The 17,492-nt window shown below is 43.4% G+C and overlaps 1 protein-coding gene across 4 annotated transcripts in view; it reads right to left on the reverse strand.

Annotated features, from left to right (window-relative positions):
- ENTPD7 (ectonucleoside triphosphate diphosphohydrolase 7) overlaps window positions 1–15,911 on the reverse strand; it is a 43,394-nt gene extending 27,483 nt beyond the window's left edge. For 2 of the 4 annotated variants that reach the window (XM_036336374.1, XM_036336372.1), the window contains exons 1-5: window positions 15,759–15,911; window positions 15,380–15,482; window positions 14,003–14,185; window positions 4,137–4,342; window positions 3,743–3,893 (exon numbers count right to left, since the gene is read on the reverse strand). In XM_036336374.1, the coding sequence (XP_036192267.1) occupies window positions 3,743–3,893; window positions 4,137–4,342; window positions 14,003–14,185; window positions 15,380–15,387 (548 nt within the window). In that variant the 5' untranslated portion in view covers window positions 15,388–15,482; window positions 15,759–15,911. The remainder of the gene's footprint in view (window positions 1–3,742; window positions 3,894–4,136; window positions 4,343–14,002; window positions 14,186–15,379; window positions 15,483–15,758) is intronic. The other 2 variants (XM_036336373.1, XM_036336375.1) reach the window with 2 other exon arrangements.
- Between the last annotated feature and the right edge of the window lie 1,581 nt (window positions 15,912–17,492).

Here is a 17,492-nt window from a genome sequence, read left to right on the forward strand (position 1 = left end):
GTAAAAGGGTAATATGCCTCCCGGCACCGGGATCAGCGGAGCCGCGAGGCCTCCCGGCACTGGGATCAGCGTGACAGGGGGCAGCGCCCAAACCCCCTGATCACCCTGCGGCTCTGTGTGTGACAGGGGGCGGGGCCACAACCTCCCTATCCGCCCTGCTCTGTTCGTGACAGGGGAAGGCGTCCCAACCCCCTGATCAGCCCTGCTCTGTGCCTGATAGGGGGGAGCTCCCCAACCCACTGATCGCCCTGCGGCTCTGTGTGTGACAGGCTGCGGTGCCCCAACCCCCTGATCGGCCCTGCTCTGTGTGTGACAGGGTGCGGCACCCCAATCCCCCCACAGGCCCTGCTCTGTGCGATGGGGTAGAGCCATAACCTCCCATCAGCCCTGCCCTGAGTGTGACAGTGGCGGCGCCCCAACCCCCTGATCTGCCCTGCTCTGTGGGTGATAGAGGGTGGCGCCCCAACCGCCCCCCACGGGCCCTGCTCTGTGATGGGGTAGAGCCATAACCTCCCCATTGGCCCTGCCCTAAGACAGGGTGCGGCGCCTCAACCCCCTGACCCGCCCTGCTCTGTGTGTGACAGGGGGCGGTGCCCCAATTCCCCTATCGGCCCTACTCTGTGAGTGACAGGGGGGAGCTCCTCAACCCCCTGATCGGCCCTGCTCTGTGCGTGACAGGGGGTGGCACCGCAACCTGCCCATTGACCCTGCCTTGAGTGTGACAGGGGGCGGTGCCCCAACCCCCCAATTGGCCCTACCCTGAGTGTGACTGAGGGTGGCATCGCAACCTCCTGATCCACCCTGCTCTGTGCATGACAGGGGGTGGCACCCCAAATCCCCAATCAGCCCTGCTCTGAGCCCGACCAGGGACTGCACCTAGGGATTGGGCCTGCCCTCTGCCACCCAGGAGCAGGCCTAAGCCAGCAGGTCATTATCTCCCGAGGGGTCCCAGACTGCGAGAGGGCACAGGCGGCTGAGGGGACCCCTCCTCCCCCCCAAGTGCACAATTTTTGTGCACCGGGCCTCTAGTAAAAATATAAAGAGGAAAAATACTGCAGCATTATTTATAACAATGAAAAATTGGAAGTAGCCTAAATTACATCAATAGGAATTTGTTAAATTATTTACAGTACATCCACACAATGTAATACTATACAGATTTTAAAAGAAATGAGGTCAATTTATATCTACATGTATTGACATGAAAATTTGTCCAATATATTTTGAGTTGTAATGGGTTACAAAACAACATATGCTATGATTCCAATTTATATTAAAAAACAAAACACTAACTTTCATTTTCTAAGTTGTTTTTTTAAAAAACGTTTAATGGCTAAATGTTAACAACTGTTGAAGCTGGGTTAATGGGGATTCATTACACTGTTCTCTCTACTTTTATATATGTTTGAAATTTCCCATAATAAAAAGGTTTTTTTCCCCTTAAGTATCACCTTGTATTATCTTTATAATTTTTAAAAGGCTTTTTTATTACAAAATAAAAGGTTGGTGAAACAGTCTACTAGTCCAGGCCTTTGCCAAAAAAATAAAACCTAGTGCCAATAAATTCAAAATACAGTCCAGCTGATTTAAATCCATGTTGAATACTGCTTACAAATGCTAACAAATTAGTAAAACATCGTTAATACAAAACAGGTTTTTGCAGTGGTAGTTACACTTACGTTAATAACTACAGTTGCTTTAGAGGTAGCAATGACTTCATAACCCAGGATACAGTTAGGCATTATTAAAAGAGGTGATCAAAAAAAAAGTTAAAAGAAAAGGCAAGTTCGTTAAAAATTCTTAAGATAAAATAGATATTAATGTTCAGAGCTTCCACGCTGACAGTTAACATTTAGACAAATGAAGTAAAACAACATAGTGGGGTTTGCTGGGACAGAATTTTTTGACAGAGTGCCAGGAGATGAGGCCATCCTCTCCTTTGCTCCAGACACACAAAACGTGGCCAAACCATCGCCCTGCTGGTTGTCTAATGTTTTACCTCCAAGTCAGTTTTCCTCTGGCCCTCCTACCCACTCCTTCACGGTGAGACATAAATAAGGCTATTCACAGACTTGTGATGTGGCACTACTGTGTTATCTAGACCAGCGGTCGCCAACCGGTGGTCCGCGGGCTACTGGTGGTCCGTGAGGTCCGAAAGGTTGGCGACTGCTGATCTATACTCTTCCCTGGGTTTCTAAAATTTTGAACAATGTAAATATTACTTATGTCAAAAACAAAAATTCTAAATTGCATGCACAGTATGATTGCAACTTTGTAGAAATTACATACAGAGAAAAAGGGAATGTGACAAAATGAAACAGTTTGATAGAGTAGTATGATTGTAAGTGTTTTGTTTTCTGTTTTTTTACTTTTAAGATTTCCTTTAAAGCTGAAACTGGTTTGGCTCAGTGGATAGAGCGTCGGCCTGCGGACTGAAGGGTCCTAGGTTCGATTCCGGTCGAGGGCATGTACCTGGGTTGCGGGCACATCCCCGGTGGGAGATGTGCAGGAGGTGGCTGATCAATGTTTCTCTCTCATCGATGTTTCTGACTCTCTATCTCTCTCCCTTCCTCTCTGTAAAAAATCAATAAAATATATTTTTAAAAAAAAAGATTTCCTTTAATGATGTACGATTGCAGGTATAATAAAGTTTGGTTTTAAAAATAAGTTTAAAAAAGAAAATTTTTTTAAAGACCAAGATAGATGGGAAAATAAGGAGCTAGAAGGCCTCCCAAGTTGATGAATGGCTGTATAAAATTATCTGCTTCTTGACAGCAAACCAGATAGTAAACCAGTAGCTGCATGTCTCAACAGAAGGAAATAGTCTACTGAAAGAAGCGCTGACATATGTTATATTGTCTGGCATGTCTGGCATAAGCAGCATGCAGCCTTAAATGTATAGCTGATGTTTCATTGTTGGCCAAGTATACAAAATGAAACTGTGAAAAAGGGAACTGCTGTTTACCAAGAAAAAATGCCTGATGCCTGTGAGATGATGAACATTCTAGAAGGATGAATTCTAAGTTAAGGGAGCTCACTCCCATCCCATGATCATGTATCTGTGGAGGGGCCAGGGAAGTGCTCGAAGGGGAGACATCACAAAGAGGGATCTGGCCCAAGTATAGCCACTGCCTCTTCCTCTTCCTCCTCCTCTTCCAGTAAGGGAAGCGGGATCAGATAGCAAGATGCCAGGCCTAACTGCTATGGTCAAGTGGAAAAGACTTATCTGGCTGGGCTTGAAAAGACTTGTCAGTGTAGCAATGAAGCCTGAGCTTTGCACGTAGCACCAACTATCACCAGGGAGCCAGGCAAAGTTACACAGAAAGCAACATTCCTACCCGAGCCATCCTACTAGCCCCCAGGTACCCGGTCCCTCAGGTGACCTTCCTACTACCATTCTGTTACTATGCTCTCCTTCTGGGTGCCTCATGATCCAAATTTAACACCATCACCACTGCTCCAAACCCTCAATCAAAACTAAGAATCATTACAGCCATCTCAGATAGATATGGATCCCAAAGAAGCAAATGACATAAAGGTGTGAACAATTTCCTGTGAAATCATTGGGTGCAGGGGTATATCTGCCCTATTTTTGAGCAAGGAGTCTTTTAGTGCCACCTGTCAACTCTGTGGTGAATCCACATCCCACCTTGAGACCAGGAAACCACAGGGGACACGCCTGGAATCAGCCTCTCCTCTCTCCTGCCACCCATTTCCGTGTTTCTCAGCCCCTGCATCTCACCTCTCAGGAAGAAGCCTCATGCCCGCGGTGCACAGAATGTAGAGGGGGGTCTCCTTGTGCTTCTTCACAGGCACATGAGCAGCAGCAAAGCTCAGCAGAGGACGAAGGTAATCACTGGCATGTTCAGGAGTGTCTGCCATTGCAGAGATTCCTTCAGAAATAGAAAATACTTTCTTTAAAAAGCAGATCACATGCACTCAGAAGCACTCAGAAACTGATTCCCCACAAGGTTCTGCTTACGGTCCTAAACTTTTATTTAATTGAGGGAGGGAGACAATGAATGAGATATACCACCCATTATCCAGACTCCCAAGAGAAAAGGGTATCTCTTCTCTCCTCTCCCAAGTCTGTAACAGATAAGAAAGATTGACAACAAATATATTCCGGTTAGTACCTGGCTTGATTTTTTTAACCACCGGTTGGCTGTTGCGGTCTCTCATCTGTTTAATGTCCAGCAAATCATGGGGGTTCCCATTATGTCTTGGCCAAAAATAAACAAAAATCCGGGAGCCACTGCTGCCACAGTCCACAACAAGTCCATAATTTAGATTTGGGTCTTCAGTATCAGTAGCTTCAAGCTCCCCTACTCGAGCCAAATACCTAAGCCGGGCAAAAAGACAGCTCAGTGTGAAGAAGCCAGGTCCACAAAAGGCACCACCATTTAATTCATTATTCATGAATCTTCATCAAACGTCTACATATGCCAGGTGCATAGGGCTATGGGTCCTAACAAAGGAGTGAAGCAATACTGACCATATGTCCTGATGTATACGAGGCAACTGCTCATCTGTTTGCCTAGAGACCAATGAAGTTAGATAACTAAAAGACTCCTCCGTGTTTGGGGGAGTCTGAAACTGGTTGTGGCAAGCTCTTCAGAGCATTAAAGAGCTCCTAGGCCCAGGTAAATACCTGGTTTTTGTTGTTATAAGCCACTAACTTCTGCGGCGGTTTGTTAGACACACAAAATAACTAAAATAATTCTAATAATTTCTATCCTTTCTGTATATAAACATAAAAACACTATAGAATGATGTATCACTTGACATGACATGTGTTTTCTGATTTTTATTTTTATTTACTTTTAGAGAGAGAGGAAGGAAAAGGGAGAAGAGAGAGAGAGAGGAAGAGAGAGATCAATGTGACAGAAAACATCAATTGGCTGCCTCCTGCACGCCCAGTACCAGGGATTGAGCGTACACCCCAGGCATGTGCCCTGACCGGGAATTGAACCAGCAAACTTTTGGTGCCTGGGACAACGCCCAATCAACTGAGCTACACTAGCCAGGGCAGGGTGGTGATATTTTCTATGGGACTTTTTGCTTTGCATTTTAAATTGCTACAATTAAAAAATAAATAAATAAATTGCTGCAATTACATGAATAAAAAAATGTATTTCATAAAAATAATAATTGTTCTTTTCTACAATCTCTTAAACGTTTTGTAGCTATAAAAAGAATGTTCATAAAATATGTAGCATAGGATGTAAAGAAGAAGAAAAGAATGCCTGTGTGCCTAACACCCAGATTAAAAATAAAACATTACACTGTAAAACAATAAAAGCTTCTAGGCCCTAAGACGGTACTTTGTGTTGAGATTTTCTTAGATTCTCATCCCAAGACATCTGACTGAGAGCAGGAAGATGAAACCAGTAACAGTTATTACCAGCAACACCCAGGTTTGAGTCTCAGCGACAGCACTGGCCATGCTGCGTGACCTCAGCAAGCTAATGAACTTCTCTCAGACTGTCTCCTCGTCTGCAAGATGCGGACAGGGGAGTCTCCACCCTCAGAGAGGCAGGCATGGGGAGCAGTTAGCACAGTGCTGCGCTGCTGCCGCCACTGCTCTTATCACATAACATTGGGAGAGCAAAGAACAGAAGACTCTGGAGCAAGGGGCTGAAAAATCCAGAAAGAAAAGACAGTTAAGAGTTGGTGAATACTTATGAGCACTAAGGCTAAAAAATATGAAGTTCCCTTAGAGCCTGAGGGTCTGAAAAGGACAAATATTGCTGCCTCCTCAAAAGTTTCACTTGAAAAGGAGCCCCATGAGAATGGTTTTTAGCTTATTAGTCAGTAAAGGATTACTATTCTTGGTGCTAAGAATATATACTGTGTGGTAGATTAAAATTTTGTCTCAGAAGCCTTTTAAATTTGAATGGGCATCTTTAAAAAAAAAAAAGATTCAACATTACAAATATAAAAGGGGCGTATGCAAATGAGGAACCTTAAAAAATGGAGGTATAATTAGCTTCATAGAAGTGTAGGTATCATTAGCTTTGTAGTAAATCCACCTATGATCAGAACACTAAGCCACATGTCATGCCGCTCAGAACAATCTAGACTGTGTTTACTGGTGATTTCATATTGCTATATAGACCACAAATCCTTACTTTGGACAAAAAAAGAAAAGTTGTTAAAACCGAACATGTAGCCCTGGCTGGTGTTGCTCAATTGGTTGGGTGTCATACCATACACTGAAAGGTTGCTGGTTCGATTCCTGGTCAGGGCACATATCTAGGTTGTGGGTTCAATCCCAGTCCTGCCACACACAAGAGGCAACTGATCAATATTTCTCTCTCACATCAATGTCTCTTCCTCTCTCCCTTTCTCTCTCTCTCTCCCTTCCTCTCTCTCTAAAATAAATTTTTAAAAAATATCCTTGGATGAGGATTAAAAAAGAAGAACATGTAGAAAACTGTTCTAAAACCAAAAAGTAGAGCTGAGTACCTTTCCTATTCTACAATGCAAAATGCATTTTTTTAAAAAGAGAAGAGCCCTAGCCGGTTTGCTCAGTGGATAGAGCATAGAGCATCGGCCTGCAGACCAAAGGGTCCCCGGTTCAATTCCGGGCAAGGGTACCTTGGTTGCAGGCTCCTCCCTGGCTCGGGCCCTGGTCGGGCTCATAAAGGAGGCAACCAATCGATATCTCTCACATCAATGTTTCTCTCTGTCACTCCCTCTCTCTCTTCCACTCTCCCTAAAAATCAATGGAAAAATCCTCAGGTGAGGATTAACAAAAAAAAAGAGAAAGAGAAGAAGATACAGTTAAGCTTCAATACAATGTTGTAAATTATTACATAGTATAGGGTCAGGTAGAACTTTTTTCTGGATTTGATATGAGAACAAGTTATGGGAAATGAAACAGGTGGTAAAAATCTGTTACACACTGGAAAGTTCATAGTCCTAAAGATTACATTTCACCACATTCTTTCCCAGGCTAATCAAATTACTGGGCTGAACTGGGCTCACGATCTACCAATAAACTCGGAACAGCTCACATCTACCACATGAAGGCTGGGCAGCAGTCTGGGTTCATTACAGAACTCTTGCAAATACTGACCTCGAAAGATACCACAGATAGAAAACAGGCAAGATAATTCATTTCCTATCATAGCAGCCCTTGTTGCTCCTGGCTGCTATTTTGCAACTGACCGTTAAGTTAGCTGCAATGAGGAATCTAAAACTTTACCTAGGAACGTTTTATACTCCATAACATTAAAATCCATTGGTTATCTAGCACTTTGAATGACTTTTACCCTTGCATAATTTTGTCTCAGAGACTTCAAAGGGTTAGTAAACACTTTGAGCACCAATGTTCTAATGTGACCTCTTTTTTCTTTCTTAACATCCATCTGCTTCTCTACCTGTTCATTCCCCTTTCTCTTCTTGACATAAGCTTCCCAGTTCTTAAGAAGCCTCCATTCCACAGTGGCTGATTCACGTAGTAGCCACATGATCTGAAAAGGCCTCCATCTTCTGTTGTAAAACGTGGAGTGTCATTATTACCCTTGAGAACTTGTATTGCAGTATGAACCCCTAAGGCTTCTTTCACATATGTTTGCTCTACTTCTCCATTTCGGCTATCAGTTTCTCAAGAGTAGTTATCTAATACGCAGCACCTTGACATGATCACAGTGTCTCTTGAATTTCTCTGATATGTATCAATCAATGCTGATTAGTCTTGTCCTAGAGCTCATGATATAGAGCTATTGCTGTGTTACTAACTCCTGATGTCTTTGTATCGCTATACTCAAAATCAATTGGTCTCCTTTTTAGAAAGTTTCAATGGCTTCCCAAAGCATCCTGTCATCCTCTTTGGTTCCTGTCAAGATAAACAACTTTAAGCTCTAATTTGGGTGCAATTCAGCTTTTCTTTCTTTTCCCTTCGGAATCTACCTGTTTGCAGAAAAATGTCCACTGATACTAGAACACAAGGGAGAAAGATAGGACCAGAGGCATTTAGGTTACACTTCCCATTTGAGTCTTTGATCAGTGCTTCAGGCAACAGAAAACCTCCATTTTTCTCATCTTGCATATAAATAAGTAACTGAAGAATAATTTTCCTTTCTGGAAAGTAATATCACCTCTTTATGGAACTCTGGCATCTTATGACCCATAAGACTTCTTACGCTTATCAAGTACCTGAAGGTCTTCCTCTGGCTAGGCTCCTGACATGGGTGGATGGATGGCTGGGCCTTTTTGGGATCTGCAGTCCTGGACTTAGCCACCATGGTCAATTGCTTGCAATGGTGGACCCTCCTGCTTTGCTGACGCTGCACTAAGTTACGCCCTGAAGGGGAACTAAAGCCCAAGAGAAAAGTCCTAAAAGCCTTGGAGTCCCTCACATCCATCCACCTTCCCAGAGATCTGACTGACCATCACACACTTACCCCTCTCCCCATCACACACATATTTTCTCTGTTTGAGAAACATGACTTCCCTCTGGTCACTGCCGAGTCAATGAAAAGAAAGCTACCCACATATACATCACCCAGGGTAGAACTGGAAGACAGTGGCTTTTCACTTCCATTAGCCTGAAAACATTAACAGCATTAGAGCACTAACTGACCACACCAATACCTAGCTTACAAAAATCAAAACTAATTATACCACTCCTAGAGTTCAAATAGAACTCAGTAGTGCGCCAAAGGTCAGGCAAAGTGGCCCTCATCAGCACGGGGCAACCAGCTCTTTGCTGAATGTCACATACTCTTCAATTCTGTTCAAGGGTCAGAATCAAATATAATGACATTATAGCCAAAGTAGCTGTGCATGACTGATGCTAGTAATACATGCCCAGAAAAGCATCTTGTAAGGTTACTCTTTATCTCCTAACAAGATTTAATCAGGGCAGCCAGGAACATTCATATGTTAAAGCTCTGCTTATAAATACTACAACGGACAAGTAAGAGAATAAATAAATAAATAAATAAATGTGAATTAGTGCCTTTAATCTCTGAATTGTTCTATTGTACATAAGAACACAACTTACCTGAATATCTTAAAGTTAATAAATTTTTTTCTAACCAAAAACAATGCCTCTTTTGACTTGCTTTAAGCAGAAATGAAACTCCTAAGGAAGGCTCAATTTAGCTGTGAACCTAAAACTGCTCTAAAAAAATAACATCTATTAACAAAACAGCTCTGGATTCTATCCTTACTGACATCCCATTGCTCTCTAAATTTGCCTTTCCCTAACTTCTAGTTCTAATGCAAACCACCTCCCTTCTCCTTTCAAACACACTGTGGGTGGGCACATAATAAAGAAAAAAAATGCAACTCCTCAGTTTTGAAACTACTGAGGGGGAAACCCACACACAGGCTTATAAAGTTCTGGGATGCTGTCACCCAGAAGTGATAAGTTAAGTTCCATGAATAGCTGAAAATTTTTTGAATTAAAACATTGTTTCAATACAAAAATAAAGATTTTTTTAAACATTAGCTACTTTCATACATATTCAAATACAAAGATGAATGTGTAACAGAGATTATAATTTCTAATTAAAGCAATGCATCATTTATCAAGACCATAGAATGAATTCAGTGTTCTTATGGGCATATTTTCTTGGTCAAGGTTTTCCAAGCTTACTCCCATGAAGGCACCAGTAAGTACAGTAAGTCCTCACTTAACATCATGGATAGGTTCTTGGAAACTTGGATGACTTTAAGTAAAAGAATATGTAGCAAAACCAGCTGTACCATAGGCTAATTGATATAAACAAGAGTTAAGCTCCTATTGTTTCTGGCCACCAAAACATCACCAACTTCTAAATAAAGCCCAAAACACTTCTAATATTAAACACTGAAATAAATGTAAGCTATACATATATTTAAGAAAGGTTAATAAAAACAAGTAAGATAATCATGCTCCAACCTGCTGATTCCACTTCAGGGTCCCAGGTGGCTTGAGTCCACCCAACAGCTGAGGGCACAAGACGGGAGCCCATTTGGACCTTCCATCAAGGGTACAGTCACACACACCCACACTCACTCAGATTGGGACCATTTAGACCAGCGGTCATCAACCTTTCGGACCTCGCAGACCACCAGTGGTCTGCGGACCACCGGTTGGCAACCGCTGCTCCAAAGGTTTCCTTAGACATCCAATTCACCTCATGTGCACATCTTCGGATGTGGGAGGAAACCAAAGCACCCAGAGAAAACCCACACAGACATGGGGAGGACATGCAAACTATACACAGTGGCCCCAGCCAGGAATCAATTATTTTTTTCTCATCAACATTGAACAAAACAATCTTACTTGAGGACCTGCTATTCACTCTTTGTGGAATATCGCAAATACTGATATAACCCTAGCTGGTTTGGCTCAGTGGACAGAGCGTTGGCCTGTGGACTGAAGAGTCCCAGGTTCGATTCTGGTCAAGGGCACATGCCCAGGTTGCGGGCTCTATCCCTAGTAGGGGGCATGCAGGAGGCAGCCAATCAATGATTCTCTCTCATCATTGATGTCTCTCTCTCTCTCCCTCTCTCTTTCTCTCTCTCCCCCTTCCTCTCTGAAATCAATATATATATATTGATAATATATATATATATATATATATATATATATATATATATATATATATATATATATATTAAAGGCCCAGTGCACGAAATTCATGCACGGGTAGGGTCCCAAGTCCTGGCCAGCGATCAGGGCCAATCGGGGCCTTCCAGCTCCTGGCAGGGCAGGGGCCTTCCTTCATTCCATACCGCCTCCTGGTGATCAGCTCATGTCATAGCAAGCGACTGAACTCCCGTCTCCCGGTCAAACTCGGGAGGGGACACTTTGCATATTAGCCTTTCATATATACGTGTATGAATATATATATATATTTTTTTTCATTGTGTAAATTAGGAACATTTTAAGTAGGAAAAAATAAGACTATATGTATATAATAAAAAATCACAACCACAAACATTAGCTTAAAATTTTTTTATAAGCTGTTGAACTAAAGTGATATGTGTTGCCATAAATTCCTAATTATTTGCTTAATGATTTTATCACCAGCTAGAGGTCACTTGTATTTAAGCAGTAGCTGCTGCCGTAAAAAAAAAAAAAGAAATTCTGGAAGGAAATTTTTTTTTTTTTAAACATATTTTATTGATTTTTTACAGAGAGGAAGGGAGAGAGATAGAGAGTTAGAAACATCGATCAGCTGCCTCCTGCACATCTCCCACTGGGGGTGTGCCCGCAACCCAGGTACATGCCCTTGACCGGAATCGAACCTGGGACCTTCCAGTCCCCAGGCCGACGCTCTATCCACTGAGCCAAACCGGTTTTGGCGGAAGGAAAATTTTAAAGATTTTTTTTAAATTTTTTTATTGATTTCAAAGAAGAAGGGAAGGGGGAGAGAGAAATAGAAACATCAATGATGAGAATGCCCCCTATTGGGGATTGAGCCGCACACAGGCATGTGCCCTGCCTGGGAATCAAACCGTAACCACCTGGTTCATATATTATATTTTTTGCCAATGTGACAAAAAATAGGTATAATTTTGATTCATTCACACTAGACCAGTGGTTCTCAACCTTCCTAATGCCGCAACCCTTTAATACAGTTCCTCATGTTGTGGTGTCCCCCAACCATAAAATTATTTTCGTTGCTACTTCATAACTGTAATTTTGCTACTGTTATGAATCGTAATGTAAATATCTGATATGCAGGATGTATTTTCATTGTTACAAATTCAACATAATTAAGCATAGTGATTAATCACAAAAACAATATGTAATTATATATGTGTTTTCTGACGGTCTTAGGCGACCACTGTGAAAGGGTCGTTCGACCCCCAAAGGGGTTGCAACCCACAGGTTGAGAACCGCTGCAGTTATTGTTGTGTTGGCTATTGTCATTTTTTTCATTTTAACAATCTAAGGGAAAAGAGACCAGTGCCCTTAAAAATTCTTACAGTGCCCAACCGAGTAGGTGTGGCTCAGTTGGTTGGAGCACTGTCCCAGGCACTGAAGAGTTTGATTCCCAGTCAGGGCACATACCCAGGTTGCAGGTACCATCCCAGTTAGAGTATGTAAGGGAGATAACTGATCAATGTTTCTCTTTCTCTCTCCCTCCCTTCCTCTCTCTCTAACAATCAATGAAAACATATCCACAGATGAGGATTAAAAAAAGAAAAGAAAATTATTGCAGCACACCACTTGAAAATCACTACCTTAGAACAATGGCTCTCAACTCCAGCTGCACATTAGAGTCACCTTGAATATTTAAAATAAAAATAAAAACAATATATGGTGGCACTTATATAAAGTAAAACATATGGCAACAATAGCACAAAGGGCAAGGCCAAAAGGGCAGATTCTTACAATATGTGTAAAGTGGTATATTACTTGAAGGTAGACCATGATAAGTTAAAAATGTATACTATAAAGGTTAAATCCTAAAGTAATCACTAAAAAAGTAAAAACAGAGTTATACCTAAGAAGCCAACAAGAGACAAAACATTATATGCAGAGCCCATGGACACAGACAATAGTGTGGTGAAGGCCTGGAGTGGGGCAGGGGTGGGTGGAAAGGGCGTAGGAGGGAAAATGAGGGACATCTGTAATACTGTCAACAATAAAAGTAAATTTTAAAAAGAGAGACAAAATGGAATAATACATATTCAAGTCAAAAGAAGAGAGGGAGAAAAAGAGGGAAAACAAACATAGAACGGATATGACAAGCAGAAAAGAAATAGCAAGATAGACTCAAACTTAAACATAATTGATAATCACATTAAATATAAATGGCTTAAACACCCCAAATAAAAAGCAGACACTGTCAGACAGGATAAAAAGCAAGACTCAGCTAAATGCTGCTACAAGAAGCCCACTTGAAATATAAATACTGAAATAGGCTAAAACTATAAGGATGGAAAAGCACCTGTCACGCTAACACTAATCAAAAGAAAGCTTAAGTACATTAATACCAGACTAGTAGATTTCATAGCAAAGAATATAATGAAGGATAAAGAGAGTCATTCAATAATAATAAAAAGGGTCAATTCATCAAGAGTACATAACAATAGTAAACATTTATGCACTAATAAGTTAGCCCACAAAAACAGGAAAATAGGAAAGATGCCTGTCAAAGTTAAAACACAGAATCATCATTCCTGAATCAAAATTGAAAATTGTCATAGGACAATAAAAGAAGAGAACCTAAAAAAAACAAAAACAACCCTGAAAATTGTCAAGATTGTTATGCAATTAGTCTCATGCAATTTTACTAACAAAAGTACAGTTTCCCCAAAAGGGTCTGTGTACAAAAGGGGCCACATGCTGACCTGATAAGCTCAGGGGAGGCCTGCATGGCAGTCTTGCAAACTCAGAGACCTAAAGTAACCACAAAGGATGGTCTGAAATTAAACTTTAACTAAAAGCAGTTATGGTGGGCAGTTACGTCCTAGGCCAGTATATTCACTGACAAGGTCAACCTTTACCTTAACTGAGCCTATCTGTCTTTTTGCATCTATGATAACATACCCTAGAAATGTCTGGGTAACTTGTAACTTCCCTTTTTCTGGAGCCCCTGGGGCACAACCAAATGTGCTGGGCACCAGGACAGATACCACAAATTCCTTCATTATCATGTTAATTGATCCTGCACCCACCTAAGTATGTGTCCATCATTTTACTTTTTATCCAATCCCAGGGGTTTCCCTGCTTTGCTTTATCCCTCCTCCTTAATCTATCACCAATGAATTTCATGTAACTCACCTATGTCCCTCCTTTGATTGCAATGTATAAATACAAATGTAACCCCGCCATTCTCCGGAGCAATATCTCAATTCGTTGAGGTTCTGCTTCCCGACATATGTCGACAATTTGGCTCAAATAAACTCACAAAAATTCTTTACAGGTTTCAATGGTTTTTTTTTTTTTTTACATTAACAGGTCAAAGGTAGTAATGTGTTAAACAGCTTATCAAAATATTTATGACTTCAATGCAAAGCTGAGGAAAGTGATCTAAAGCTGACTCACCTTTCATATTGCCTATCTCGTGGTAATGAAGCACCCGAATGTCGAAAGTCCATGATTAACATAAGTAGAAGGAGACAGGATATGAAGAAGAGTCCTAGGAATGCCACCCGCTGACGGGAAAATGGGCTCACTGTGGGCACAGTAAAGTACCAGGAGGCTGGGCAGAGGTAGGAAAAACTGATTCTGAAATGAGACAAACATGAGTAAGAAAAGTCTCTACAATTGAGTACTAAAATAGAGTTTTTAAACTGGATTAAAGCCCTTCCTACTAAATGCAAAAATTCATGACACCAGAAACTTAAATGTTCTTCGAGTCTCAAATTTTAGAAAAGGACCTATAGGGTTCATGGTGCTTCTACCATGTAAGTCAGAAAAGCTGTATCTGATCTTTTTCCAAGTCTGCACTTTGGGGTGCAATTCAAAGAATTAATCTTATTTTATTGAAAAGATCGCGTCTCCCTGAGCAACTTCATAACGTTGAAGAATCAGAGCACTACGACATTCCCACCAAAAATGCTGCCAAAAAATTGGGTAGTCAGGAAATGTATTCCACTGATTAAAAAAATATTTTAATAGGTAATACATGCACACAGTAAAAAAAAATCAAACAATTTAAATATATGTGTGTGTGTGTATGTGTGTGTATGTGTGTGTATATATATATGTGTGTGTGTATGTGTGTGTGTGTGTGTGTGTGTGTGTGTGTGTGTGTATACATATAATGGAAAGTGAGTCTTTTGCCCTAATCCAACCATTTCCCTCTCAGAGGCAACCATTACTACCCAGTTTCTATGTATTTTTCCGGGATATTCTATGTATACACAAGCACAGATATATGTAATATATGGTAACACATCCGTGTGTGTGTATGCATCTCCATTTTGTTTTGTTTTACACCTTATATACTGTTCTGCATCTTTCCCCACTTACTCTGTTTGACAACTGTCCCGTATCCACAGATCCACGTTAATCTTTTCTGAACGCTTCAGAGTATTATTACAATGGTTGGACAAGTGTATTCAACTGTGCAGTTCATTTTCTATATTGATTCAAAAGGACCTCGGTCTGTTTTCAAGGTTCATTACAAAATAAAAATCTTTTTTTAACCTAGTCTCACTCAAGTGGAAATCTGAAAGAATATTACAGTCTAACCCTTTCTGAGCTGAGCAAGCACTGACCTGGGCCGAGGGTTAGGGGCTGGAAACTATTGTATCTGCCTTCAAAAGAATGAAACTTTGAGCTTTGCAACCATGTGTCCCGATGCAAAGTCCAGATGCAGACCCAGGACGAGCTTCACTTTGTAACCACCTCCCAGGACCCCTCAACCTGCCGGCCACCCCGCACCGAGCCCAGCTGAGAAGGAAGTGACAGCCTTACCTCGCCATGGGTTCCCCTCAGTGGTCCCAACGCCTGTCACCTCCTTTTCCTTTTGCCCTGAGAAGGCGGTCTCCTTGTCCCAGGCATCTCCTAAGCCTGCAGCCTGGGGAGAGTTGGATGGGTCTCAGGCTTACCTCCAGCAGTGCCCACGAGACCAGACCTCCAGGAGGAGGCCAGGCGCCCACCCACTCCCCGAGCTCCCATTCCAGACACGTCCGCTCGGGTTCTGGGGCCCGGCGGACCCTCTCCGGCTCCCTGGGAGCGGGGCGTGCTCGAGGGCCAGCGGTGTCCGGGAGGAACCGGCAGCCCCCGGGTGGCGGGGTGGGGGTTCCCGCTTCGCTTCCCGTCCCTCTCGGCCCCGCCGCCCTCCAGCACTCACACTCACGGGTCCAGGGGCCCGCCGCTCCTCAGCACCTCTCCGCGCGGTCCCGGGCGAATGCCCACGGTCTCCAGCCCAGCCGGAAGGAGGCCTGCGCCGGCGGCGGCGCCACGTCCCCAAGGAAACCGCAGGGAGCCAATGACTGACAGGGGACCCACGGAAAGGGACCCGCCCTCCGCCCAGCCAGAGCCACCGGCGAACCAGCTTCGTGGGCCGCACGTCCGTCCATCGGAATAGCCAATCCCCAAGAGTGTTCGGCCTCTAACGCCCGCCCCAGGATTCCGAGTGCGTCCAATCCGGAAGGGTGTCGTGCCACGGCCCCGCCCGGAGGGGCCGGCGGAGGGCGCACAGGTGAGCGGTGTGGCCGGCACCCGGACAGCCGGCTCACTCTGCCTTCCGAGCGGCGGAAAGTGTCCGCCGGCTGCTTTCTCCGCGGCTGCTCCCAGGACAGAGCGGCCTCGGTGGGTGGGTGGCTCTCGGGGTGTCTGCGACAGCAGTGCATCCCTTGCCCACAACCTATTGGAGGTTTTGTGTCCACCAGCCCTGCCCAGCAGAATGACAGTTCTTCCAACTCAAACCTGTCCTATAGCCTCCCAAACGGATGCCTTGGCTGCGTTGTTTTGTCCCGCGAGAAAAACATATCAATTGGGGACAAGGACGTCTACACCGAGGCGCTTATACCCATTCATTCAACATTAATTGATTGTCTGCTGTGTGCCAGACATGAGCCAAAACGTAATGTTTCCTTAATGCGGTTTTTCTTTCTTGTTGACACAGCCGTTTCTTTTCCAGGAGGGAGCCGCTCGGAAAGGGTGAAGTCCAAGTCCTTACAAACGTGGCACAGGCATGGCGGTCCACGACCCGCCCGTGCATCATCTCCGCGGCTCCTTACCTCCCTTAATGGGCTCCAGCAGCACCTCTGTGGGTTCTGCCCTCTCTGGTATTGCTCCTTCTGCCTCTCCCCACCCCTGCAGCTGCCTTGAATGTCCTTCCCTGACTTTTAGCAGGCCAGCTAGCCTCACCTCTTGTAAAAGCCGTACTTGACCTACACCCCGTTTACATATACCTGTTGTTTCGCTTACTACACGGAATTGCAATTATATGTATGTGTCTGTCTGTCTGTCCAAATGGACAGAATATCCTTGAGGGCAGGGAGTGTGTGCTTCCACTTCAATGTTGGGCACTGCCTGGCACATAAAATACACTTAATATATAAGTGAACGAATAACTGGAATTAAATGAGGACAACCCAAATGAGAACAAAAAGAGGCTATTTATTCCATGTCTGCTATAACAAGGCAGTCAGCCACCATCATTTGTGTCTGGCAGAGACTCAAAGAGTGTCAGGGGAGTAGGAAGCTAAAGTAAAAGTAAAATGAGGGTGGGGGTTTAGGTTTCCTGTTTGCTTTGATTTGAGAGTATTAGCATGAGGAAGCTGGAGGCGGACTAACCAGAAGCAGGGCACCTTATGTAATGGTGTTGGGAGGCGGGGTGGCGCAGGGCAGGGGGGGGACGTGGGGGGGGGAGCATATTTGGCTTTCTCTAATTGCTTCTGAGTTGGAGGGGGAGGAGCAAAAAATAGGGAAGCAGACAGTCATTGATCAGTCAACAGTTCTGGGCTGATTGCATCAGAGGTTGTGGGTCAGAGTTCTAATTGTGATATACTAGTATAGTCTGGCAGTTGTCCAGTTTGTATATTCCGTATTATGATTATAGTTGGCCCTTGAACAACAT

Source organism: Myotis myotis, unplaced genomic scaffold, assembly GCF_014108235.1.
Source record: "Myotis myotis isolate mMyoMyo1 unplaced genomic scaffold, mMyoMyo1.p scaffold_m19_p_15, whole genome shotgun sequence".
Lineage (NCBI taxonomy): Eukaryota > Metazoa > Chordata > Mammalia > Chiroptera > Vespertilionidae > Myotis > Myotis myotis.